Raw genomic sequence first — 24,252 nt, 5'->3', positions numbered from 1 at the left:
CCTGCTCCGCCCCCAGCGCGCCGAGGCACTTCCGGCGCGTAGGTGGCGCAGCGCCCGGGGTCGCCTAGGCGCGTGCGTCATAGGTGTGCGCCCGGCGCCGCGCGCTTCGCGCCGTCCTGGGCGGGAGCCGCAAAATGGCGCCAGAAGTGGTGGCGGGCTGAGGGCGCTGGCCCCCCTCGAAGCCAACCCCGCGGGCCCCGGGCCGCCCCAGCCGCTGCCGGGCATGGAGGACGTGGAGGCGCGCTTCGCCCACCTCCTGCAGCCCATCCGCGACCTCACCAAGAACTGGGAGGTGGACGTGGCGGCCCAGCTGGGCGAATATCTGGAGGAGGTGAGGGCGGCCGGGGGAGGCGCTGGGCGGGCGGGGCGCCGGGCCGGGGGCTCCGGGCGGTCCGCCCCCTCCGGGTCGGTGCACCCGGCGCTCCGGCCGCGCTGGGCCTCGGGCTCGATGTTTTTTCCCGGCGCCGTCCCCGCCCCCATCGCTGCGAGGGGAGCCTGTCATGACAGGTCGCTCGCTACCCGTGCGCGGGCTCCGCGGTCGATGGAGTAGGTGGGACCGGCATTGGTCCCGATGCAATGGGGTGTGTGTGCACGTTGGGTGTGTGAGAGCTCTGGGCCAGGATGGGAGAATTCCCTTCTGTTTTAAAATTTACCTTTAACGGTAACTGACATGCGATGTTGTCTCAGTGCCCGGAGTGCCGCAGCGCGAGGAGCTGTCCGCTCCGCTTCCGCCCTTGACTTTCGCTCTCACGTTTTGGGCTGCTCCCGTCTTGATCGGTAACGACCTCCATCCCGTCAAACCCCGGGCGCCCGGGAAGGGCCGTCTGTGCGGCTCTGCAGCACCTGTTGGGTTGACCACGCCCTCCTTTTTGAAACAGGTTTCGGTGTCTCCTGTTCGTCCGATGTCAGTGCCCGCTTTTTCTTTCCCACCCAACCTTCCGTGCCTAGCGCCGCAGGTGCCCCCTGGGCCATCTCCTCACTCGTTTCCCCTCCACATTCTCATGCATTCCCAGGATCTCACATGTCACCTGGGATGCCGGGTAGGTGGCTTGGGGCGGGGACCCTCTAGGCCCCCTAGAGTCTCGGGCTTAGCGTGGACCTGCTGCAGTGTGACTGTCGGGTCAGCCACCCAAAAGGTTTGGGCATTGATGGGAGGTCCCACCTGGGAGCGTGCATTTGGGAGTCATTCGAAGGAGATATAGTAAATGTGCAAATCCCAGTCTTCCTGATGTTGGCGAACGGCACCACTCTTCAACCGAAGGTGAGAGCCAAGAGCTCATCTAGTGAAACCCCCCCCTCCACATCCAGCCCCGCACGAAGCCTGCGTGATCCCACCAGCATTTCGCTTGAATCCCTCTCTCCTTTTCCTGTGGTCCAGGCCACCATCGGGCTCAGACTCATGCAAAACCTTCCTCCCTTCCTTCCTGGTCTCCCCACTGCTGCTTTGGCCCCGTCCAGTCCATGCCCCATCCAGCAGCAAGTGTGACTCTACAACTTGGGGGGGGCGGGAGCACTGCCCTGCCCGGCACCCCTCCGTGGCTTTCCATTGCTCTCAGGGTGCACCCAGCTTCCTCCTCTGCATCTCCGCCTTCGTCCTGCTTCTGTCCTTGGCCTTCACTTGGGCTCTTCACCTGCTGTCTGGAGGCAGTCAGCCTGTAAGACGGAGTGCGTGCTTGGCGGAGGGTATTTGTATTTCCTGTTCCTGCTGGGGTGCATTCTTCACCCCGTATGGTTGTGTGTGTGTGTTGTTGTTTTTATGACTGATTACTTAGCATCCTTTATGTCTCAGTTTCAAGTGAGCTGACTATCCCATCTAAAATAGTTCTCTCGATCATAGTCCTTTAGAATGTTTATCACACTCTGGCCAGTGTGCTAAGTGGTTAGAGAATTGACCCGTGCACGGAAGGGTCTTGGGTTCGATTCCCAGTCAAGGGCACATACCTGGGTTGCAGGTTCGATCCCCAGCCCTGTTTGGGGAACGTTTGGGAGGCAACCAGTCGATGTGTCTCTCTCATATCAATGTGTCTCTCTCCCCCTCCCCCTCCCTCCCTTCCAATCTTTCAAAAAAAAAAAAAAAATCTCCCAGTTGGCGTGGCTCAGTGGTTGAGCGTAAACCTATGAACCAGGAGGTTACAGTTCAATTCCTGGTCAGGGCATATGACCAGGATGCAGGGCTCGATCCCCAGTGTGGGGTGTGCAGGAGGTAGCTGATCAATGATTTTCATAATTGATGTTTCTATCTCTCTCCCTTTCCCTTCCTCTCTGAAATCAATAATAATTTAAAAAATCAATGGAAAAAATATCCTCAGGTGAGGATTAACAAAAAATAAAGAATAGAATGCATATCATGAGCTATTAACTTCTTTAGGGTCTATTGCCACCCTAACATGTAAACTCTTCAAGGGCAGGGACCATGTTTATGCTCTTTTCCTTTTGCTTAACAGAATGTCCAGCACTTAGTAGGTGCAGAATAAACGCTTGTTAAATGAACACTTGATATGTCAGCGGACCTCTGCTTGGACGCACTCTGCTGAGAAAATGCCGAGCGCTGTGCTGGGTCGGGTGACCGTGGGTTCAGGTTTCGAGCAGGGAACTTGGAGATGCCTGCTGAATCTGCCTCCTGCTCCTGTCTGCTCTTCAGGCCTGCTCTGCCCTGCCCCTCCCCTTGCTCCCACGTCCTGACTCTAGTTTTGTGTTGCTTCTTTTTCCACGCAGCTACCGGAATGTTCTTCTTTCTTTTTAAACAGATTTTATTACGTAGCTGTTTTCTTTCATCCACTTCTTTATTCGTTGTTGTTGAGTGTCTGTTGCAGGGTGGGGAACGCTTTTTCTGCCAAGAGCCATTTGGAGGTTGCTATCACCATTCCCAGGCCACACAAACTCATCCACTTAAACATTAGCCTGCTCTGTTGGGTCAAACATTGAACTAACTCACCCCTCATGCCTTGGCAGGGCCAGACCCAATGATAAGGCCCAACGGCTGGACTTTCCACACCCTGGTCCATTGTATGCTCAGGACCTATTAAATCGGGAGGAAATAGTCCCCGCTGCACTCTGTGGGAGCTGGGTCCTAGGTGTCCACACAGGAGCTGGAATGAGCGTCACACATTTGGCACGTGCTCCGCCACCCCGTTTCGTGTGCTTTATACACATGAACTCACGTAACCCTCCCGGGAGCCCTGCCCGTGCAGGTGCTGGTGTTAGTTCTCCAAAGAGGTTAGGTGACTGCACCACGTCCCAGCTGTCGCCCTCCTCACCGCTGCGGGCGCCTTTGTACAGTCACAGACGGGCGAGCGTTTGAAAGAAAGGTCGCGGGTTCTATGGAGAGTTTGACTGGGGGACCTCACTTTGGGATGAGGAGTTGCTTAGTCACAGTGAGGTTCAGGGAACTGTTCAAGGTCCTGAGGTGGGAAGCAGGCCGTGAGTCCTGTGCAGCCAGCAGGGGAGGGCGGGCCACTGGAGAGGGAAGCGGGTCAGTGTGGAGGGCTCTGCTTAGCCTCTTGGGGTTTTCCCTAAGAGTGGGTGCAGCGACGTAGTCTAGCTGATGTCTCAGACGAGCCCTGGCTGGTGTGAGAGGAGACTGGAGGGAAGGGCTGGAGGAACGGGGCGACCGTGGACGGGAACCGACAGGCCAGGGTGGAGCTGGGAGCTGGGCGCTGGGCATGGGGCGAGGGGGGTGAGAACAGGGTGGGAGCTAAGGCCCTGGGATGCTGGGCAGGTGGTTTGGGGAGGGGCTCTCTAGGGCTTAGCGAGGACCTGTTTCAGTGTGGCTTTCAGGTAAGCCATCCAAAAGGGTTGGGCATAGATGGGAGGTCCAACCTGGAGTCGATAGAAGGAGAATGGAGAGTGAGGTCCTGGGAGTGGGTGCCCAGCTGGGGCCAGAGTATCACCGAAGAGAAGGGCCACCTTTGCTGCTCAGGGTCTGGGTGGCCCTGCCGCCCTCTCCGCGTTCCCTTTCTTCAGGCACAACGTCCGTTCGCTCCGTCCTGCGCCTGCTTCCTCTCCCTCCCCGCCGACCGGAACAACGCGCTCCCTCTTTCCTTCCGGAGTGAGGAGCAGCCGCCTTGCGCGGGTGGGGTCCGCCCAGACCCCCTTCTTGGCACCACCACAGGCCTAATGTCTTCCTCACCCCCCAGCACGCCCTACGCTTTGGATACGATCACCTCAGACTCATTTTCCTAAGTGCATGCACCCTGTCAGCAAACTGCCTTTGTGTGGCGGCTGCTCTTCCCCAAAAGCCATTTCCTTCACCTGGGAAAGTGGACCACAAAGCGTGTTCGGCTTAGCCGACGCCACCCCTTTGTCCACCGAGCATTTATTGGGCGCCGGCATCAGGCGCCGCGCTGGAGGCTGGAATTGCCCGGACGCTGCTCGCTGTGCACTGAGGGGAGACTCGGCGTGGCCAGACCTTCCTCAGGCGGCAGGAAGCCGAGGGAGGCTGCAGAGGAGTGGGGCCAGGCTGGGGTGGGCGCTCCTGGCACCGAGCTGGACAGGCATGTAAGGGCTTCGAAGAGCTGTTGGCTGGGACTGCAGGAGGGGCCAGGCTGGGGGGAGTCTCGATGGAGATACCTGCTGGGCAGCTACGAACGCACCTGAACTTAGGAGAGGGCGCTGCTCTGCACGGGTTGGGAGTTGTTGGCATGTGGTTGATAGGAGCTGGGGTTCAGGGGTCACAGAAGGAGGAGGAGGACTCACTGGGAAGTGTTTCCTGAGTTTTCTGCTCAAAGGATTGGTGTTTCGTCTCTGTCTTCCCCACCCCTGCAGGCCCCTTCCTCTCTCGGGTGCGGGGTCTTCCTGCCGGTCTGTCTGAGTCTGTCTGAGTCAGCCCTGACTTGGATAGAGCACCTTCAGGGAGCTGTGTGCAGCACTGGCTGTGTGGTTGGGGTCTCCCTCTTCCAAATACCAGGCTCAGAGGTCACAGGAAGTGGGGGGAAGCACAGAGACCCTCCCAAAGCAGCAGACAAGTGAGCCCCAAGCAAAGCCAGAGCTGTCAGTCTGAGGGCCAGAGGGGGGCGGTGGGTGGGCTCCTGCGGGAGGTGCACAGGCAGGGCTTCCCCCAGAACCGGTTTGTGTCTTGCAGCTGGACCAGATCTGCATTTCTTTTGACGAAGGCAAAACCACAATGAACTTTGTGGAGGCAGCGCTGCTGATCCAGGGCTCCGCCTGTGTCTACAGTAAGAAGGTGGGCATCCCTGGCCACGGGCCTGGGTGTTTCAGGGGCTAGCAGGACCGAGGTCGTGTGTGCTGCGGGGCAGGTGGCCGGCTCACTCCGTCCCCGACCTGCCTTGCCAGCCCCCTGTCTCCTTCCCGGATTCCTCGCCATCTCAACACTGAACAAGAGCTTGGATTTAAACTCGCAGGGCCTGCTTCTAAACACCCGACAACGTCCAGGAGAGCCCCACGCTGCAGAGAACCATCCAGCCCACATGTGTGCCCCCCAGGCTGAGAGTGTGTTGTAGAGAGAGGGAACGCAGAAGGGAGGGAGCACCCTGGGGAGCCAGTGTTCAGGGAGTGTCCTCAAGGGGGAAGTCAGAGATGGTGATCGAGAAAATGTCTTGGCCAGGAAGTCAGAGCAGTAGACAATGTCCAGAGGGAAGAAAAATGGCCAAAAATGTTGAGTTCAGTGAATTGGACCCATACGCTAAAGACTTCCAAGTACCTTCTGGGTCTGCAGGTCACGGGGATTTAGTGAGAGGAGGGCTGGACCACTGGCGGAAGGAAATAGAGGCACGAGAAAGTGCTCCAGGTCAGTGTGGACGTCTCTTGAGAAATTTTATTGAAAAGGGGAGGAAAGAGACGAGGTAGTAACTAAAGCGCGGTTGTTAACCGAGGCCACTGTCCCAGCCGTTACCAGTGGCTGGGCCTTACCCAGGCTGAATACATTGGAACGGGGGAGGTGCAGGCACCAGGATTTCTTAGAACATCCTCTCTGACAGTGGGGATTGGGAACCATGGTGCTAACCCGTAGAAGGGCAGCTGGGGAAGTGGTGGCGGAGGGAGGGGGAGGGAGGAGAATAGATGAACAGAATCCCAGAAGTGAGAGTGGGTCAGGGATGGCTATGCCCCATCCCTGGAGACTGGAGGGATATGTAAACATGGATGCAGAGAAGTTGGACGCAGGGATTTGGGGAGTTGATGCCGAAGGCCCCAATTTCCGTCACGGAGGCTCTAAGTTAGGTACTGAGAGTCAGCTACTGGATAGGACATGTGGAGAGTGCAATTTGGCAAGCGATAAATGTATTTGCTGAGGGGAATGCAAAACAAAAGGTGAATGGAAAGCGTGGTCTAATAGAGATGGAATTTACCTGCTGGGCACCTCCCCAGGGGGCTTGGGGTCCCCGGGGCTGGGCTGGGGGTGGGGGCGGCGAGTGGGCCATGGTGCTGATCCAGCGTTGGGAGTTTGGGGTGGGAGGCAGGAGTTAGAGGAGCTGGGAGGAGCTGGGTTCCAGGGTCCACAGCAGACAGAGGGATAGGAGTCTGCTTGTGGTTGGCTGGCACGGGGTGTGGTGGGTGTGCCTCTGGGCACTGCAGAGCTTTAAGACAGCCTATGATTTTACTGATTTTGTCCTAGATAATCCCATTGAACCAAGTTCCTTTTTCCTGTGTGTATCCTAAGAAGGAATGTCTGCAACTGACTTGGAACGCACCAGTACAAGGGGACGGATAGGCAGGTAGATCCGTGATGAGGCAGGAACGGAGGTGTCGCTGCAGGGAAGCCGAGGGGTGGGTCTCGGGCTCTGGAGCCGGCCCAGCGGGCTTTGGGAACGGTCTGGATCTGTGGTCAGGTGGGGACCGCTGGCTGCAGGTGGCTCCTGACCCCTTCAGCTGTGACTAGCATGGCTAAGGAAGTTGAATCTTGAGTTTTATTAACTGTTAATTCATATAAGTTGCTATAGCCACCTGTGGCTGGTGGCTGCTGTATTCGATAGCACAGCACTAGGCTCACAGGCGCCGGGAGCCAGCGCTGCCTGGGCCCAGCACTGCGCCAGGTCACTGTGTTTCTGCGCCTGAGTTTACTCTCTCTCTCTTTAATGTTTTAATTTTAATTTTATTTTGAGAGCACATTTATTAAAGCTGGGGGCAGTGGAACAAGGAAGGGCTTAGGACAGAAGCAGCAACAGGAGAGCCAAGGTGGGGCTGCTGTGGCCACTGAGGAGCAAAAAGTCACAGTGAGGGAGGTGGCCTAGGGGGGCTGCTGTCAGCTCACTGGCGGCCAGAGAAAGGGGGGCCTTGGAGACAGGTGTGGGTGAGCCCGGGAAGAGCTGCCGCTGCTGCCCACTGCTGCCCTGGCGGCAAGCCCCGTGGGGTCTCTGAGGATTTAGGAGAGGCATGCATGGGGGGGAGGGAGAGGGAGGGAGAGTGCGCCCTGAGTTTATTCTCTGATAAAGGAAGGATGGTAGCGGCACCTGATTCAGACAGGTTACGTGAGATGAAGTGTGAAGCAAGGTTCTGTGTGTGTGGCACACACTTAGGAAAGTTCACGTTTATTATTCCTAATAAATGGGGTCTCTTGCTCACGACGGTGTCAGTGTCCAGTGCATGAGAGAAAAGGCCCCCCAGCAGAGGGTTCGCCCAGAGCAGTGGTCCGCAAACTCATCAGTCAACAGAGCCAAATATCAACAGCACTTCAAAATAGACTCGCCCAGGCTGAAAACCGACTTCTGCGCATGGGCCACGAAGTTTCAGTCGCCCTGTACATGCGCTCGCACGTGGTATTTTGTGGAAGAGCCACACTCAAGGGGCCAAAGAGCCGCATGTGGCTCTCGAGCCGAGCTGCAGTTTGCCGATCACCGGCCCAGAGGCAGCATGCGCGCCCCCTGGTGGTGCGTTGTGGTCAGCATCTCCAAATCCCCACCCTCACCCTAAGGGTGGGGCCTCCTGGGTTGTGGCTGGAGTGGTGTCAGGTGCCAGAGACTCGTGGAGGCGGGAGGTGGGCTGAGGCCACGGAGGGAATGGACCGCCCGCAGGCAGGTGTGCACAGAGGCGCATGGCGGGACGCACAGCCTTGAGGGGGAGAGGCGCTCATGAGGCTGTCAGAGCAGTTCTGGCCAACTGGAGAAGTGCTCTTGAGGGCCACACTGGCAGGACTTGTGCCGGAGGTTTGGGAGGGGACAGCTGGCTTCTCTGTGCACGATGTCTGCCCTGGGTATGTGGGTGGGCTCCTGTCTGCGTCCTCACCTCCTGCTTCCGGCCTCCAGGTTGAATACCTCTACTCGCTGGTCTACCAGGCCCTCGATTTCATCTCTGGCAAGAGGTGAGTCCGTCCTGGAGGCGCGAGCCAGGAGGTGGAGGCCCGTGTGCCCTGCGTGTGGCTGGGGATGCCCCTGCAGCCTCCGAACTCCCACGCGTTGATTCTCCCCCAGGAGGGCCAGGCAGCTCGCGGCGCAGGAAGACGGGGCCAGCAGGGACGCCAGCTCCAGGGCCTCCCAGCGGGTGGAGGATGAGGTGAGGTTTCCTGGCTGCCTGGCTGCTGCCCGCTGGGTGCCTGCTGGGTGCCGCTGCTGAGCTCACTGTCTCCTCACAGTTCCTGTCGCTGGATGACCTGCCCGACACCCGTGCTAATGTGGACCTGAGGAATGAGCAGGCCCCCTGTGTGAGTGCCCTCCCCGTAGGTGGGGTGAGCGTAGCTGATGGGCTGCTTGTACAGTGTGGGCATCCCTTCTCGTCCCCACGCTCACCCCCTCTCGGCCCCTGTGCAGGAGGTCGCCATCGTCCCCCTCCTGCCCATGGCCCTGGTAGCCCTGGATGAGATGGACAAGAACAGCCACCCCTTGTACAGGTTCGGGCCGGGCCTGGGCCTGGTGGGGGAGGGCGGCTGCTGGGGATGGTCTCTGCAGAGGCTGTGTTTTTGCCAGCACAGCTGTCAGGGGGAGGTCCTGGCCAGTCGGAAGGATTTTAGGATGAACACGTGCACCCCTCACCCCCGAGGAGCCTTCATGTTGGAGCCAGTGGGCTTGTCCCCCAGGGAGACTCTGCTGCCCAGGACGGGTGAGGGCGCGGGTGTGGGCCTAGGTGTGGGTCTGGGGCTCCTTACTGGCATCCTCCCTCCCCAGTCACCTGCCCCACAGGCCGGCCTGCTGGAGCTGGTCCCTCTGCTGCCCCGTCTGCCCACAGCTGCTCAGTGCAGGGCCCTGCTCTCCCTCCCCAGCCCTGGCTCTTGAGTCCCTGGGAGAGTTGGGGGGAGGCGGGGGCTGGGCTGACCTGTCTCACGCCGTCTCTCTCAGCTGGATGCGCTGATGAGCAGCCAATGGAAGTCTCTCTGATCAGGAGTCCGGTCCCTGTGCCCGGCATCTCCCAGGAGTCAGGTGAGAAGAGGTCATCCTGGTGGACCGACTAGTGGGGGTGGGGACAGGACTCTGTGCTCAACGGACCCAGCCTGCTCACCCCTCTATGCCCGTGCTGGGGAGGCATGGGAGCCATGAGACCTCGGAGCTGCCCTTGTGCCCAGGCCTCGTTCCCCACTCAGCCCGCTGCCCTGTCCGCCCATTCCTCTGGGCGGGCACAGAGGCAACGTGGAGAGGAAAGTAGCTCGGAAGTAGGATGGAACCAGCGGCACAGCGCGTCGAGTGAGGCGCCTGCTCCGGGCTCTGGGGCTGATGAGTGAAGCAGCCGAGACGGGGGAGGGCCGCCCGGCCCAGGGGGCAGCCCTCACCTGCTGCCTGGGCTGCGGGCTCCTCGGGTTGACGGGTCTCTTGCTCCTCTGCCCAGGCACGTCTCCAGAAGGCCCGATGCCCGCAGGTGGGGATGAGGATGAGGAAGCAGAGGGGGTGGCAGAGCTCCCTGAGGTCCCCCTGGAGCCCCAGGAGTCCAGGAGCCCACAGCAGGTGGGGCACACACTGAGGCCTGCAAAGCTTGAGCCGTCCTTCGGGCAGGCCCTGGGTTTGGGCAGCCCCACGTGTCCTAAGCCAGCTCTTGGGCAGCGGCTTCCTTGCCCCTTGCCTCACCCTGCAGAGCAGCTGCTGCTCCTCAGGGCTGGCTGAGCCTGTGGTGCCCCTGTAGCCACAGGTGGCAGCTGGTCTCTGGAGCTGCCTCCCGAGGGCAGGCTGGCAGGAAGGGGGACCTTGGAGGCCTTTGCCGTCCCCTCAGCCCCGAAGGGTGGGCTCTGTGCTCGGGCCCCAGAGCGAAGACGTCCTTTTTTCCTTACGACGCGAACTTCACACAGGAAGCGTGTTAGTGTTCATTTTGGCTGGTAGCTCCGTGGATATTACCGTGTTCTTCCGTTTTGTTTTTCCCCGTGACCGCTAGCTCACTAGTTTGTGTTCTCTGGGGTTTTCCTAGCAGTGTTACTTTTAGCCCTTGAACTATTTGAAATTCCTGCTCAAATACTCTGGTTCCAGGAGAGTATTTGTCCCCAGAGCACAGGAGGGGACATCCCTGAGGCCATTTCTTTGCAGAGCACTGCCCAGCCCAGGAGGTTTGAGCTGAGGGAGAGGCGGGAGGCCCTGGAGCCTGTGTCCCAGCTGAAGGTGAGATGGTGGGGCCCCGACCCGAGCCCACTGGCAGGGAGGGTGTGTGCCTGAGGCCCCACCACCCACGTCTTCACTCCCACCTGACTGAGGCCCTTCCACCCTTGGATCCTGGATTCCCCGTGGCCAGTGTCCCCTGGCCGTCATTGCCCTCAGTGCTGGCCTTGGGGGAAGGCTGTGTGTCCCCCATCTCCCTGAGTCTCCTTGTTCTCCGTGCCTAGGAGACCCCAGACCCCTGGCAGAGCCTGGACCCCTTCAGCTCCCTGGACTCTAAGCCCTTCAAGAAAGGTAACTGGGGGGAGGGACAGCTGTACCCACTGTCTGGCTGGGTCCATGGGGGTACAGGTGGTGGGTGGGGTGTGCCCTGTACCCACGGAGAGCCTGGTGGGGCTGTGCTCCCTCGTGTGATGGCTCTCAGCGGTGTTGGTGACCTTCCCCGGGGCCTGCAGTGGTGCCCGGACACAGTCCATTTGCCCCCCCAGGTAAACCCTACTCCGTGCCCGCCTGCGTGGAGGAGGTTCCGGGACAGAAGCGCAAGAGGAAGGGGGCCGCCAAGCTGCAGGACTTCCACCAGTGGTACCTGGCCACCTGTGAGTGGGCGTGTGGGACTGGGCCAGGCCCGTGCAGGAGGGGCAGGAAGGGACTTGGTCTGGCTCCTGACGACCCAGTTCTCCTGCAGATGCTGACCATGCTGATAGCAGGAGGCTCCGGAAAAAGGGCCCGTCCTTTGCAGGTGTGACTGGGGCCCTGTGTGCTCCTCTGAGGGATCATGGCACCATGCTCTGCCCTCCTCCCCTCCGCCTGGGGATGCCCAAGGCCCTAGGTGGACCAGGGTGGTCTAGGCAGGATGCGGGCACCCCCTCACGAAGCTTTTATGTGTAGACATGGAGGTTCTGTACTGGAAACACGTGAGGGAGCAGCTGGAGACCCTCCGGAAACTGCAGAGGAGGGAGGCAAGTACTGGCCACTGGCCTCACAGCCCCGGGTGGTGGGAGACAGCAGTGGCTCACAGATTCTCTGCACAGGCAGCTAAGCGGTGGCTGCCGAGGGATGAGGAGGGGCTGTGGCCTGTGGAGGAGGACCGCCTGGAGGACTCCCTGGAGGAGCTGGGGGCAGCAGGTGGGTGCTCACAGGGTGGCGGGAGGAAGAGGGCTCAGGACAGGCTGCCTGCTGACCTGCCTCCTGCTGGTTCCACCCCACCTCCCAGCAGGTGACTTTCTAGAGCCTGAAGAGTACGCAGAGCCTGACGGGGCAGAGCCTGAGGACGCTGCAGACCTGGGTAGGTCTAGGAGTGGGCTGCGGGCCAGGCCCTCCTGAGGGTGCTCCTCAAGGGTGAGGGGAGGGAGGGTGTGGCCCACACCTCCACTGCCCTCCTTTCCAGAAGCAGAGGCCATGCCGGCATCCCTGAGCTACGAGGAGCTGGTCCGGAGGAACGTGGTAGGCCCCGGTTGGAGGGGGGGAGCCGGGTGATGGCTCTGACAGAGGCAGCAGCTCCCGTCCTCTCCTAGGAGCTCTTCATCACCACGTCTCAGAAGTTCGTTCAGGAGACGGAGCTGAGCCAGCGTGTCAGGGACTGGGAGGACAGCATCCAGCCCCTGCTCCAGGAGCAGGTAAGAGGGCTGGGCCGGCTTCTGCTCGGGCATGGAGCCGGATGCTTGCAGGGTTTGACCAGGACCTTGCCTTCCCTCTTGCAGGAGCAGCACGTGCCCTTTGACATCCACCTGTACGGGGACCAGATGGTCTCAAGGTTCAGTCAGCTCAACCAGTGGTGTCCCTTTGCGAAGCTGGTGGCGGGCCAGCCTGCCTTTGAGGTGTGCCGCGCCATGCTGGCCTCTCTGCAACTGGTGAGTGGCCCTGGGCCTGGGTGGGGAGTGGCCCCTGGCTCTGCTGACACCCTGTCCTTACAGGCCAACGACCACACGGTAGAGATCACCCAGCAGCCAGGGCTGGAGGCGGCTGTGGACACCATGGCCCTGAGACTGCTCACGCACCAGCGGGCCCACAAGCGCTTCCAGACCTACACCGCCCCCTCCATGGCTCAGCCCTGAGTGGGCAGCCCTGTCCCCCATGATGTTGGGCACACATCTATCTGCTCACTTCACACCTGCTTCCTGGCTGGCCCAGCCTAATAAAGTGGTGTTGCCACTCCACCCATCCCTTTAAAAGGCTCCTGTGTAGAGAAGATAGCTGCCCATCTCCAGCGTCCAGCCCACAGCCAGGTGCTGGGCTCCTCTCGTCCGTGGCCTCCCAGGGCAGCTGGTACGGCTCAGACACACACGCAGCTCCACCACACCCTTTAATGATCCAGGTCAGTGCAGGACGCTGCGGAAGGCAGCCATGTGGCGCCGCACACTGTCTGCAATCTGCTCGGCCGACCTGGCCCGGCCATAGTAGTCTGTGAAGAGGCCGTCGGGGTTGAGCAGGTAGATGGCGATGGAGTGGTCCACGATGTAGTCCTGGTCCGCGTCCTTGGGGCCGGCACTGTAGTACACACGGTAGCTGCGGCTGACCTGGGCCACCTGCTCAGCCGAGCCGGTCAGGCCCAGGAGCCGCGGGTGGAAGTCCTGCACGTAGCGGGCCATGGCAGCAACATCGTCCCGCGCGGGGTCCACAGTGATGAAGACGGGCTGCACCAGGGGCAGGCCGGGCTGGGCCTCCAGCTGCCGCACCACCTGCACCAGCTTCTCCAGTTCGTCAGGGCAGATGTCGGGACAGTGAGTGAAGCCAAAGTACAGCAGCACCCACTGGCCTCGGAAGTCGGCCTTGCAGCGAGCCTGGCCCTGGTGGTCCAGCAGGCTGAAGTCTCCCTGGCCCACGGAGGCCTGGCGCAGGGCCTCTGTCCGCCGCTGCTGCTGCCGCCGCTCCTTCTCAGCCCTCATGGCCAGCCAGGCCCCACCCAGCCCCGCCCCAAATAAGGCCGTGACCAGCAGCCTAGTGCGCAGCCCAGGGCCCCGGGGCTGGCCCTGCCTGCCTGTCTCTGCAGGGCCCTGCCTTGACAAGAGCCGGCACCTCACATGGAGGGCCTCGCCTCCAGGAGTCTTCAGGAGGGTGGAGGCCTTGAGCTGAGAGAGCCCGTGCTGAGTCCTGGGGAGCTGAGCCAGCAGCAGCAGCACAGGCCTGACGCTCCTGGAAGAGGGCAAACATGTCAGGAGCCGGAAGGTGCCTTGGCCTCCTGGGTCACCTCCCATCACTGGGGAAATGGGTCTCCACCTGGAGGACCAAGCTGTCCCAAATGGCCACCCAGTGCTCTGCTGAGCTCAGAACCGTCTCACCTCTGAAGGCAGAAGCTCCAAGCTTAGGTGTCATCAGAAGTCCAGCCTGTCACTGCTGTCCTTCAGGCGAGTTCCTCGTTCTGCCTCCTCCCTCCCTGGCCCTGGCCCTGGCCCTGGCCCCGGCCCCGCAGCTCCAGACAGGGCAGCACTCACCTGTGTCTCAGCATAGGAGCCGCCTGAGATCACTCCGCGAGCACAGCTGCCTGGGTTCGCGAGCACGTGTATCTGTTTGCAATGAGCCCCCTTTTCAGAAAGGAGGCCGGCGAGTCTGGCTTCAACCCTCAAAGGCAGACTCGGCAGACCACCCCTTCCCCGCCTACAGCAGAACCTGGGCCACTCCCTGGCTGGCCCACCCGCTTGGAGAAAAGGTTTCCACGGGCCACAAGTCGCACCCGCTTCACATCCGGGTTCCCGACAACTCCGGCGGCCGAGCCTTTCTACAGGGGCTCCTGGAGGGGTGTCGGCGGGGGTCTGAGGACCCCTCACCTGCTCAGCTGCTGCTGAGGGGCCTCCGAGGGCTAACCGCTTGGCTTCCACCCTCCTCCCTCGATTCCTGGGCTTGGGCTCCGGGCTGGGTGACCTTGGGCGCGTCCCTGAGCCTCTGTACCCGCCTCCTTTACCAAATGGGCTCCGAGCGCTGCACGAGATGTGCCTGGCAGGCGGCGGCCCCTGCGGAGACTCCCTGAGCCTTCAGGCGCCCTCCACGCACGGGCAAAGCTATACCTGCCGCAGGCCACGCGCCCAGCACACCGCAGGCGCCTGCCCGCCCGCCCCTCCGAACCTCGCACCCAGTCTTCCCGGGGTCCGCACCTCGGGCGATTCGCGCTGGGATGTCGGACGCCCCGCCCTGATCTCAGGGCCCGAGGCCGGTGGCCCTCTGCCGGGTCGCCACGCTGGATTCCACTGCGCACGCGTCAACGCGTCGCGCACGCGCGTCCGGATGGCAGCTGGAAGTGCGCGCAGGCGGGGGGGGGGGAGTCACGTGCCAAACGGGGCGGCGCTTCGGGAGTCCCGCCCCTGCCCGCGAGCGAATCAGGCGCAGACACGGCTTTGCTGCCCTCGGCTTTATTGCTGCGCTTGGCTTTATTGCTGGCCCTCGGCCTTATTGCTGGCCCTCGGCTTTATTGCTGCGCTCGGCTTTATTGCTGCCCCTCGGCTTTATTGCTGCCGCTCGGCCTTATTGCTGCCCCTCGGCTTTATTGCTGCGCTCGGCTTTATTGCTGCCCCTCGGCTTTATTGCTGCGCTTGGCTTTATTGCTGCCGCTCGGCCTTATTGCTGCCCTCGGCTTTATTGCTGCTCTCGGCTTTATTGCTGCGCGTCGTTCGGCAAGATGAGCTCAGAGAAGGGCGAGGGGGCGGCGAAGGGCTCGCGGTCCGAGAGCACGAGCGCCTCCTGCAGGGCTCGCCGCTGCGGGTCGCTGAGCGCGGGCGCGTCCAGGTGCACGCGGAGCCAGGGTGACCCTGCGGCGGCGGATGGGCGGTTAGTGGCTGGGGCGGCCGGGGCGGCGGGCGGGGTAATGAGGGGCCGGGATTCGTGCTCACCGCGTTGCAGCCTCTGGCCCACGCTGACCAGCAGCTCGGCGCCCACCCCGAACCGGATCGGCTCTCCGGCGCGGCTGCGCCCGGCCCCCAGCTCGTGCAGGACGCGCGCCAGCGGCAGCGCCCGGACCAATTCCACGGTGCCTGCGGGGAGGGAGTGCTGAGCGGGTGGGCGCGAGGGGCAGGGCAGGGCTGAGGAAGGGCAGGGACCTGGGGGGAGAAGGGGCCTGGCGGGGGCGGGTCTGCGGGAGCTCACCGTCCTTGGGCGCGAGCAGTTCCTCTTGCTGCTGGGCTCGGGGCAGCAGCTGCCGGCGCTGCGCGGGGGTCCCGGAGCAGAGGGCTCGGGCCAGGCCCGGGTCCACACCCTGTGTCGCGAGCATCCGCTCGAAGCGGTCCCGGGCCGAGCCGTCGTCCAGCGTCGCGGCCACCCGGGCTGCGCCCTCGGTCTGGGCCTTCGCCTGTCCGTTGAGCCAGAGCAGGACGCCCCCTGCCGGCGTGGGTCCGGGGTTTAGGTGCCGCGGAGGCGGTTCTGTAGTTCCCACCCCGACACCTTACGGGTCCACTCACCGAGCCTAACGACCAGGTCCCGCAGGTCCGGTGGCCCCGCGCCGTCCATGCAAAGCAGCGCCTCCTCCACCTCCAGGGTGTGGCCCACGCTGCGGCCCAGGGGATGGTCCATGGCTGTCAGCGCAGCTGCAACCCGGAGCCCCAGGCCTGCCCCGACATTAACCTTTGGAGACATGGTTCAGTGTGGCCCTTGCCCTGCATTCTGTGGGGCCGCTTGTTACCAAACTCCAGCCGGTGCTGCTCCCCTGGGTGCCAGTTCCCCAGGAGTGAGGGGGTCCCAGAAGGGTTTGGTTGTTGGGGTGGGGGGAGCGGTGAAGCAGGCAATGTGCCCGACTTCAGAGGTGGGGGTCAGGAAGACCGTGTACCCTCCCGGGCCTAGAGCCATGAGGATTCTCCAGACCGGGGCCATGCCAGCCTTGCCTGGTAAGTCACTGAGTAGGGGTGAAGGAGGAACTGGGAGTGGGGAAGCCAGGTGCTGGCAGAGGCCATGGTGACACAGGCCTGCTGAGTGGATGTGGCCGAGGCAACAGGGAGCAGGCTGCTCGGTTATGAAGGGGAGGCTGGGCCCGTAGGGGGAGACCCTCCCCAGCAGAGGCTCCTTGGGCACAGCCGCTCACCAGCGCTCTAGCCAGTTCCCGGGCCTTTTCCTGGCTCGGGAAGACGGCAGCCCCTCCGAACTTCACATCCATCACCAGTGCAGACAGGTTCTCCACCACCTTCTTGCTGAGGATGGAGGCTGGGAGGGAGGCAGAGGGGGGCTTGGGTACAGGAGAGCTTGGCGCGTCCTGAGCGATGCAGGGCATCCTGGCTCTCAGGTCAGACATGAGGAGTCAGGGACTCTGAACATTGAGGGTCAAGTCCCTTATGATGGGCGTCACAGGGCCTGGACTGTTGTGCTTCAGCCAGGTCTCCCTCTTGAGTGGTGAGGGGACGTCTACCCTGGGGTTGGGGGAGGTCCCACAGTCCCCTTAGGAGAGGACCCTTTACTGGTCCATCAGAAGTCAGGGATGTTTAACATGCAGAAGGTGGACCCTGGAGTGTGGGGTCAGGTCACCTGTGATGAGTGGCAGGCTGTCAACGGTTGCTGTCACATCTCGGGCTGCATACAGGATTCCATCGGCAGGAACCAGCTCCTTGCTCTGACCCACAATACAGCAGCCCACTCTCTCCAGCAGACCTTGCATCTGGCCAAATCCCCATATGTCAGGACTCCCAGTGACTGTCAGTGACCTCTGGTCAATGACCCCATCACTAACCCTGATCAAGGGACTCACCAGCCTCCTTGACAAATGTCAAAACCATGACCAGTAACTTAGGAACAATTCTGATAAGTCCTCATAATGATTGGCTCAACCCATCAGTGACATTAATCGATGCCCCATGGCCCATTGGGGATTTTTACCAAGTCCCTATTAATGGCTCCAACCAAAAGTCTGTTGGTAACTTTGACCAAAGTCCAATGATCAGCAAAGACCCATGAATAACTTTTATGAATATCCTCATTAGTGACCCTGACTGATAACCCATCAGTGATCCTTCTGCGATTCTGTTTAATGTTTACATCAATAATCCAGGTCAATGACTGATCAGTGGCTTCCACGTACCTGCTCCGGGCTCTGGATGACGGTGAATCCAGGAATCGACTCTAGTTTATCCAAGGTGCCTCCTGTGTGCCCCAAACCACGCCCACTGATCATGGGTACCTGTTGGACAGGGGTCTGAGTACACCTGCACTGTCACCCTCCACCTCCTCCCTCACTTCCCTGGTTAGGACTTCAGCTGCAGTTAGAAGTGGTAGTGGGTGTCCACCTGGTGGAGAGGGAATGGGAAAGAAATTGTCCTGGTTTGGGACTGAGGAAGGAGGCTGGTATCTGCCCAGGGAGGAGTACCCAGCTTTTCCTTTGGGGTCCTTTCTCGGGTACTGAAGAGGAAGGGGCGCTGGATAGCGTGGTCCTGTTACGGGGGCTGCTGGGAATGGGGGAGGGGGGGCAAGGAGCTTGGGTCCTGCCTTTGGGGGCTCTTTCTGGACCAAATTAGAGGTTGGGAGCTGCCCGCCTCTGAGGCCTGAGTTTCCGGTTTGGAGAGGAGGCACCTCACCTTGCAGCCACAGGCAGCCAGGGCAGGTGCCAGGACCAGGCTGACCTTGTCACCCACTCCCCCTGTGGAATGTTTGTCCACGAGCTGCTGATGCCAGGCCTCTGGCCACTCCAGCTGCTGCCCGGAGTTGGCTAGGGCCCGGGTTAGCGCCACAGTCTCCTCCAGATCCATGCCTTGCAGTCGGATGGCCATGAGCATGGCCCCTAAACATGGGACACGGTGGTGTAGGCAGCATGAGGGGGCGCTCTCACAGGGGTGGGTTAGCCTGGGGCCAGGGACGTGGTGCGGAGCCCTGGGGTGCCAAGGGTAGGAGGTCTCGCTGGAGTCAGGAATGCCCACCTGCCCCACACACCTATCTGTGCGCCCTGCGCGCTCCCGTCCACCGCGGCGCTCACGAAACTCTGAATGTCTCGCTCGCTCAGGCGGACTCCGTCTCGCTTCAGGCGGATCAGCTCCGGGAGCTGCTTGGGCTCCAGCGCTGGGTCAGGAGGGCACTGGGGCCCTCCGGACGGGACGCCACCCAGTGGGGCTCCCGGCGTCGCCATTGCTCCGAGCCTGCGGGGTGGGAGACACACCTGGGACCCGCCCCGCCCTGTGTTCATCGGAGCAGCCAGGTGCGCTCGTCCCCGCCCGTTCCTTCCTGCTGTCCGCCCCGCCCGCCGCCTGGTCTGTGTTGCCCACGTGCGTGTCTCTGGGTCCAGCTCCCACGTCTCAGCCTCATAACGGGACCCCGGCTCCTACCTGTTCCGGACAGCGGCCCTCGCCTTTCCTGCTTCGGTTCCTGCCGGCCTCCGCCCTGTCCCTCCAGGCGAGGACAGGGAGGGGCAGTTCCCGACAGGCAGGGGCAGTTCCCGACAGGCAGGGGCAGTTCCCCACAGGGAGGGGCGGACCCGTTGGTCACTGGCTGCCCTAGACGGCAGGTGGGCGGGGCCTCATACGGATAGGACTCTGGGCCAATCGCCGCCTCGAGGAGGCGGGATGATGTGTTTTTCAAAAATTAGTGACTACGTGTTTTTTTGTTAATCCTCACATGATATCTTTTCCATTGTTCTTCAGGGAGAGTGGGAGGGAGGGAGGAAGGGGGTGGGGAGAATCCCGCAACTCAGGGACCTGCCCGGACCAGCGTCTAACCCGCGACCCCCGACCCTTCGGTGCGTAAGCCCACGCGCTAACCACTGAGCACACAGGCCAGGGCGGTTTCTTTATTTTTATTTTTTAAATTTTCATTGATTAAGTTATTACATACGTGTCCTTATCCCCACATGACCCCTCACCCCCCCCCCCCCAGGTTTTTTTGTTTTCAATTCTCACCCGAGGATATTTTTTTATTGGATTTTAGAGAGGAAAAGAGAAACGTAAAGTAGTTATTTTACTTATCGATGCACTCATTGGCTGACTTGTAGGTGCCCTGACTACGGTCCAAACTGCAAGCTTGGCACCCGGGCAGGAAGCTCGCACCAGCTCGTCTACCGGGGTCTGGAGACGCGGCTTTCGATTTTGGTTTCTTTGGTTCCGGCCAATCACAGGCCCCAGGGACTCGACTTCCCGGACTCGCCGCACCCCGCTCCCCGCCCTTCCGCCCCCTCGCCCTCTCCGGGCCCGGCGCACAGAGAGGCGGACACCCGGCTGGTTCCCGAAGCTTTAAGCAGAGGTTTGTGGGGCCGCGCCCGCCGGCCCATCAGTCATCCACTTCGGCCAAGGTCTGGGCCACGTAGTCGGAGTGTCGGATCCCGAAGCTCCAGCCGCGGGGCTTCCGGTGCTGGGGGCCCAGGAGACGCCGCTGATCTCGCAGGCCGACCCTGCAGCTCCGCGCCAGGGTCCCCGTCCTGTCTCCCCTTTACCCCCACCCCTGCCCCGGTCCCAAACCTCGGGCGTCGGACCCTCCATCCTGGACCCGGACTCTCATCCCCCGGATCAGACCCTGGCCCCTGGCCCCGGGACCCCGGATCACCTGGTCCACACTGTAGGCTGCGGGCCCGGGGTTCTGGCTCTTGTCTTGGGGGAGCGCCGTCCGCGGCTGCATCGTGAACTGGGGGGCCCGAGACTTGTAGATGCCGGGGTTCACCACGTGGTAGGTGCCGGGACCTGGGGTCTGCGGGAGCGGGGCTGGGCTGGGCCTCCATTCCCGTTGGCCACTGGCCCCAGCCCTGGCTTCCTCACCCGCTGCCCAGTTGCCCCTCCCGACGTGGAGCCCGCAGCGCCCTCACCTTGCTGAGGTCCTCGAAGAAGCTGCCCACGACGCTGCGGCCGTAGAGAGAGTAGGTGGGGGCGGAGACCTTACTGATGACTCGCGGGCCCAGGACCGAGGGCACCGTGTAGGAGCCGGGACCTGGGAGCAGCCAGCGAGGGGGCCTGGGGTGAGCCCGGTGGCCGCGGGGCCGGGTGGGAAGGGCCTCGCAGCGGTAACGGACCCGCGTGGTCTCACCTGGGCTGTTGTGCTCCGCTTGCACGCCCCAGTTTCGGGGGGCCATGGTGTGTCGAGGCGCGCTGGGGTACGTGGCGTTGCCCGCTCGCTCCGGGAAGTACCTGCCTGTGGGGCGGACCGGGGGTGTCGGCAGAACCAGGCCTGGGTTCTGGGATTAGGGGACACCGAACCGCGGTTGGTCAAAACCCGTGGAGCCTGCAGTTCTTGGAGGTCCGATACGGAGCCCCGAACTTGGAGTGTGAGGGTCCCCGGGGTCGGGCTCGGGTGGGAGTTCTGGGTGCCGCTTGGCCCTGGGGGGCGGGCAGGGGTCCTGACCCGGTCCGGGAGTGAGGCTGGGCGCGGCGTGGCGCTGGCGGCCGAAGATGGAGAAGGCGGGGGTGCCGTCCCAGCCGCGCACCGTCATGCGCGCCGGCACCAAGTAGCCCGGCCCGGGGCTGCACGAGACCTGCTGCTTGGGGAGGCGCAGGCCGAAGGTGAAGGCGGGGGCGCGGGCCCGCGAGGGGTCGTGCAGCACGTAACCTGCGGGCGACCCAGCGTCACCCGGTCCGGCCGCTCCGGCCCCGGCACAGCCCCCCCAGAACGGACCTCCCGCTCTCCGGCCCGGGGTACAGCCCCCCCAGAACGGACCTCCCGCTCTCCGGCCCGGGCACAGCCCCCCCAGAACGGACCTCCCGCTCTCCGGCCCGGGGTACAGCCCCCCCAGAACGGACCTCCCGCTCTCCGGTACAGCATCCCACTCCCGACACAGACCTCGCCAGCCCTTCCTCCCACCCCACCCCGCGCAGCGACGCGCGCCGGTACCGGTGTTGGAGGGCAGCTTGTATTTGGGTCCCGGGCCCCGGTAGTGCGCCGCGATGGGGCCGCGGGGCCGGTGCGGTCGCCAGGGACCGACCCAGAGGTCCGAGCCCATGGCGCGGTGGGTCCTCTACGGCCCGCAGCACCTGTGGACAGAAGGTGGGCGGGCGGGGACACATCCCGGCAACTCCAGGGGCGAGCCAGGCGGGGCCCCACCCGTCTCCCAGGCGCCAGAAAACACAGTAGCTTTCCCAGCTCCGGGCGCGCGCGCGCGCGTGTGTGAGTGTGTGTGTGTGTGTGTGGGGGGGGGGTATCCCAGTTTTGAGGGGGGGCGCAGGGTAGGAACCCAGCTGCGAGGCCTTCTCCACCCCCACCCCCAAACTGAGTGCGTTCAGTGTGTGTGTGTGTGTGTGGGGGGTATCCCAGTTTTGGGGGGGGCGCAGGGTAGGGACCCAGCTGCGAGGCCTTCTCCACCCCCACCCCCAAACTGAGTGCGTTCAGTGTGTGTGTGTGGGGGGGGGTATCCCAGTTTGGGGGGGGGCGCAGGGTAGGGACCCAGCTGCGAGGCCTTCTCCACCCCCACCCCCAAACTGAGTGAGTTCAGTGTGAGTGTGCCCACGCCAAGCTTGGACTCGGCACCGCCGAAGGGGAGTCCCCGGGGTTCTGGGGGCTGCGGTGTGGGCGTCTGGGGAAGATGCCGCAGCAGGGGAGCCGCACTGGGACCGGCGCCTGGAGGGGCCTGAAGTTGATGCACTAACCTGCTCCTGTGGCTACCGGCTGGGAAGGCAAGTGGGTGTCCCGGCCAACTCCCCGACCCCATTGTGTCCCCGTCCTGCCGCCTGGCAACCCGGCGGTCTGGCCCCGCCCCGCCCCCAGCCCTGCCTCTCGCGGCGCCTCTCCTCCTTGGAGCCTGGCGTTGGCCAGGACCAGCGCGCGGGCCTCAGGCTCCCCGAGGCTCCATACACCCATTCCAGGATAGACAGATACTCAGGTGAAAAGCAGGTATGAGAACAAAAAACTTTAATACAATCAGCAGGCTCCGTTTATTATTATGTGTAGAGAGAGAGCGTTGCATCTATTTAAACCCACAGAATATTTGCAAAATATCATTATGTGCCAGGCCACACACACACACACACACACACACACACACACACAACACACACACACACACACACACACACACACACACACGCTCGCGCGCGCGCAAATTGAATAAAGAGAAAAACTAGGACAGATGATTTGATCGTAATCCAAAGCAATTCTAAACAAACAGTAAAATGTTAAAAAACCAAGAGAACTTAAATAGTTAGAAAATAGAAAATTATCTTTAAAAAAAACCCCTGAATCAAAGAAAAACTCAAAATATGAAGTTTCAAAGTAAAGGGTGTCCCAAAATTCACGCAAGAAGTAATTCTGATAGAAAACACAGGTTTATAATTAAAAGTTGTAAATTTTTATTGATTTATAAAGTATACAGTATAGGGTTATATATGAAATACCATATTGGGTAAATGGATTATCATGTCGCGATAGCGAGCACCATTAACTTATTGCCTGAGCAGCCGCATTTTCTAAGAAGAAGGGTCTGATGATGCCTCTAGCCCAAAATCCGCACCAAACAGTGACACGTTGTGGATGTGTTTGTTTCTCAATCACTCGTGGATTTTCTGAACCCCAAATGCGACAATTTTGTCGATTAACCAAGCCATCCACAACGTGTCACTGTTTGGTGCGGATCTTGGGCTGGAGGCATCATCGGACCATTCGAAAAGGCTGCTCAGGCAATAACAGTTGATGGTGCTCGCTATTGCGACATGATAATCCATTTACCCGATATGCTATTCCATACATAACCCTATACTGTATACTTTGTGAATCAATAAAAAATTTACAACTTTTAATTATAAACCTGTGTTTTCTATCAAAATTACTTCTTGCGTGAATTTTGGGACACCCTTTATATATATAAAACTGCAAAGGTGCATGCCTTCATACTCTGCTCTATAGGACATAGCTAAAGCTGTGTTCAGAGGGAAACAAAGTCTTCCTTGATTTCATTATTAATGAAGAAAAAATTTAAATAAACATGTTACAAATATTAGAAAAAAGAACAGTCAAGTGCACCGTTCTTTAGATCCAGAAAGCATGGGTCTATTCTGCCCAACTTGGCACTCTCCCACCAGCTCCTAGAGGGCAAAGGGCAGGGAGGAGTGTCCAGTGGTCTGGTGGGACTTCCTGGCCTTTGTCAAGTGAGTGCTGAGCCCTGGGTGCCAGCCCAGGAGTGGGAACCAAGATGGATTGTGGTGACTGGCCAGCTGCACCTCGCTCCCCACCTCAGGGCAGCCTGGAAATGCAGGAAATTCACACTCCATGGGGAAGACCTTAAAAAAAAATTATTTATTGCCCTAACCAGTTTGGCTCAGTGGATAGACTGTCGGACTGCGGACTGAAGGGTCCCAGGTTTGATTCCAGTCAGGGGCACATGCCTTGGTTGCGGGTACATCCCCAGTAGGGAGTGTGCAGGAGGCAGCTGATCGATGTTTCTCTCTCATCAGTGCTTCTAACTCTCTATCCCTCTCCCTGCCTCTGTAAAAAAATCAATAAAATATATTTTTTAAAAAAGTTATTTATTTACTGATGAGAGAGAAACGTTGATTTACTGTTTCACTTATGTATGCATTCATTGGTGCATACATGGTTGCTTCTTGTATGTGCTCTGTCCGGAGAGTGAACCTTGGCATATTGGGACAATGCTCTCTAACCATCTGAGCTACCTGGCCAGGGCCAAGGGGAAGAGCTTTGACTGGATTAATTCTTCCCCTAAAGGACAATACTGGGAAATGATGAATTTATTTGGCCTCTTGGAGGCTGATCCCTTGAGAAGGAGCAGCTGGCACGCTCAGCACCCAGTAGTGGCTTCCTCCCTCTCCCTCTCCCTGCGGTCACACCTTAATCAAGCAGTGTTCAAAGTTTCTGCCTCAGCGTTGCTTTCCTAGGAACCCAGGCTTAGTCAATTTACTTTTCAGTCTTTATTTAGTTATAAGGACATTTAAAACTATGGTCATGAGTCCTAGCTGGTTTGGCTAAA

The 24,252-nt window shown here is 60.7% G+C and overlaps 4 protein-coding genes across 22 annotated transcripts; 1 reads left to right on the top strand and 3 right to left on the bottom strand.

The window, feature by feature from the left end:
- The first annotated feature begins 86 nt into the window (after positions 1–86).
- Positions 87–12,616, top strand: NCAPH2 (non-SMC condensin II complex subunit H2). 11 transcript variants are annotated; one of them, XM_059681277.1, is made up of 22 exons: positions 206–331; positions 688–777; positions 879–956; positions 5,081–5,182; positions 7,647–7,823; positions 8,199–8,254; positions 8,364–8,445; positions 8,525–8,593; positions 8,700–8,779; positions 8,861–8,988; positions 9,225–9,305; positions 9,709–9,824; positions 10,395–10,466; positions 10,688–10,754; positions 10,949–11,056; positions 11,146–11,199; positions 11,349–11,585; positions 11,674–11,745; positions 11,848–11,903; positions 11,975–12,076; positions 12,161–12,310; positions 12,374–12,616. In XM_059681277.1, the coding sequence occupies exons 3-22, from the start codon at positions 903–905 to the stop codon at positions 12,512–12,514; spliced, it is 2,004 nt and encodes a 667-aa protein (XP_059537260.1). In that variant the 5' UTR covers positions 206–331; positions 688–777; positions 879–902; the 3' UTR covers positions 12,515–12,616. The 11 variants fall into 11 exon arrangements, with proteins under 11 accessions (XP_059537252.1, XP_059537256.1, XP_059537255.1 ...); XM_059681273.1 differs by lacking the exons at positions 688–777; positions 879–956 and having other exon boundaries at positions 88–331; positions 11,349–11,423; positions 11,496–11,585; positions 11,677–11,745; positions 11,851–11,903; XM_059681272.1 differs by lacking the exons at positions 688–777; positions 879–956 and having other exon boundaries at positions 88–331; positions 11,349–11,423; positions 11,496–11,585; positions 11,851–11,903.
- A 129-nt stretch (positions 12,617–12,745) lies between these two features.
- Positions 12,746–14,722, bottom strand: LOC132226838 (protein SCO2 homolog, mitochondrial). 4 transcript variants are annotated; one of them, XM_059681289.1, is made up of 4 exons: positions 14,549–14,722; positions 14,131–14,352; positions 13,892–13,963; positions 12,746–13,592 (listed from the first exon to the last, which is right to left on the bottom strand). In XM_059681289.1, the coding sequence occupies exons 3-4, from the start codon at positions 13,903–13,905 to the stop codon at positions 12,776–12,778; spliced, it is 831 nt and encodes a 276-aa protein (XP_059537272.1). In that variant the 5' UTR covers positions 13,906–13,963; positions 14,131–14,352; positions 14,549–14,722; the 3' UTR covers positions 12,746–12,775. The 4 variants fall into 4 exon arrangements, with proteins under 4 accessions (XP_059537272.1, XP_059537270.1, XP_059537271.1 ...); XM_059681287.1 differs by having other exon boundaries at positions 13,892–13,981; positions 14,225–14,352; XM_059681288.1 differs by lacking the exon at positions 14,131–14,352 and having other exon boundaries at positions 13,892–13,981.
- Positions 14,723–14,906: 184 nt separating this feature from the next.
- Positions 14,907–18,828, bottom strand: TYMP (thymidine phosphorylase). The gene is made up of 10 exons (XM_059681280.1): positions 18,683–18,828; positions 18,294–18,516; positions 17,942–18,144; positions 17,449–17,547; positions 16,899–17,028; positions 16,462–16,580; positions 15,845–16,007; positions 15,534–15,764; positions 15,281–15,421; positions 14,907–15,199 (listed from the first exon to the last, which is right to left on the bottom strand). Exons 2-10 carry the CDS (start codon positions 18,484–18,486, stop codon positions 15,045–15,047), a joined length of 1,434 nt encoding a protein of 477 aa, XP_059537263.1. The 5' UTR covers positions 18,487–18,516; positions 18,683–18,828; the 3' UTR covers positions 14,907–15,044.
- A 50-nt stretch (positions 18,829–18,878) lies between these two features.
- CIMAP1B (ciliary microtubule associated protein 1B) lies at positions 18,879–22,015 on the bottom strand. Of its 6 annotated transcripts, XM_059681285.1 has the most exons (6): positions 21,168–21,401; positions 20,682–20,885; positions 20,367–20,471; positions 20,149–20,270; positions 19,893–20,033; positions 18,889–19,700 (listed from the first exon to the last, which is right to left on the bottom strand). In XM_059681285.1, the coding sequence occupies exons 1-6, from the start codon at positions 21,274–21,276 to the stop codon at positions 19,620–19,622; spliced, it is 762 nt and encodes a 253-aa protein (XP_059537268.1). In that variant the 5' UTR covers positions 21,277–21,401; the 3' UTR covers positions 18,889–19,619. The 6 variants fall into 6 exon arrangements, with proteins under 6 accessions (XP_059537269.1, XP_059537265.1, XP_059537264.1 ...); XM_059681282.1 differs by adding an exon at positions 21,920–22,015 and having other exon boundaries at positions 18,883–20,033; positions 20,149–20,471; positions 21,168–21,307; XM_059681284.1 differs by having other exon boundaries at positions 18,885–20,033; positions 21,168–21,402.
- Between the last annotated feature and the right edge of the window lie 2,237 nt (positions 22,016–24,252).

Source organism: Myotis daubentonii, chromosome 2 (assembly GCF_963259705.1).
Source record: "Myotis daubentonii chromosome 2, mMyoDau2.1, whole genome shotgun sequence".
NCBI classification, from domain to species: Eukaryota; Metazoa; Chordata; class Mammalia; order Chiroptera; family Vespertilionidae; genus Myotis; species Myotis daubentonii.
This window is presented reverse-complemented; position numbering and strand designations above follow the sequence as displayed.

Coding starts and splice junctions, on each gene's coding strand:
- NCAPH2 (XM_059681269.1), top strand. CDS start 224: ATGGAGGACGTGGAGGCGCGCTTCGCCCACCTCCTGCAGCCCATCCGC. Junction 332..5,080: donor TGGGCGAATATCTGGAGGAG/GTGAGGGCGGCC, acceptor TGTGTCTTGCAG/CTGGACCAGATCTGCATTTC. Junction 5,183..7,646: donor CCTGTGTCTACAGTAAGAAG/GTGGGCATCCCT, acceptor AGACTCGCCCAG/GCTGAAAACCGACTTCTGCG.
- TYMP (XM_059681280.1), bottom strand. CDS start 18,486: ATGGCGACGCCGGGAGCCCCACTGGGTGGCGTCCCGTCCGGAGGGCCC. Junction 17,029..17,448: donor TCATCCAGAGCCCGGAGCAG/GTACGTGGAAGC, acceptor GGATTTGGCCAG/ATGCAAGGTCTGCTGGAGAG. Junction 15,200..15,280: donor GGGCCAGAGGCTGCAACGCG/GTGAGCACGAAT, acceptor CCGCCGCCGCAG/GGTCACCCTGGCTCCGCGTG.
- CIMAP1B (XM_059681282.1), bottom strand. CDS start 21,276: ATGGGCTCGGACCTCTGGGTCGGTCCCTGGCGACCGCACCGGCCCCGC. Junction 20,886..21,167: donor CAAGCTGCCCTCCAACACCG/GTACCGGCGCGC, acceptor GGTCGCCCGCAG/GTTACGTGCTGCACGACCCC. Junction 20,034..20,148: donor TCTTCGAGGACCTCAGCAAG/GTGAGGGCGCTG, acceptor CCGCTCCCGCAG/ACCCCAGGTCCCGGCACCTA.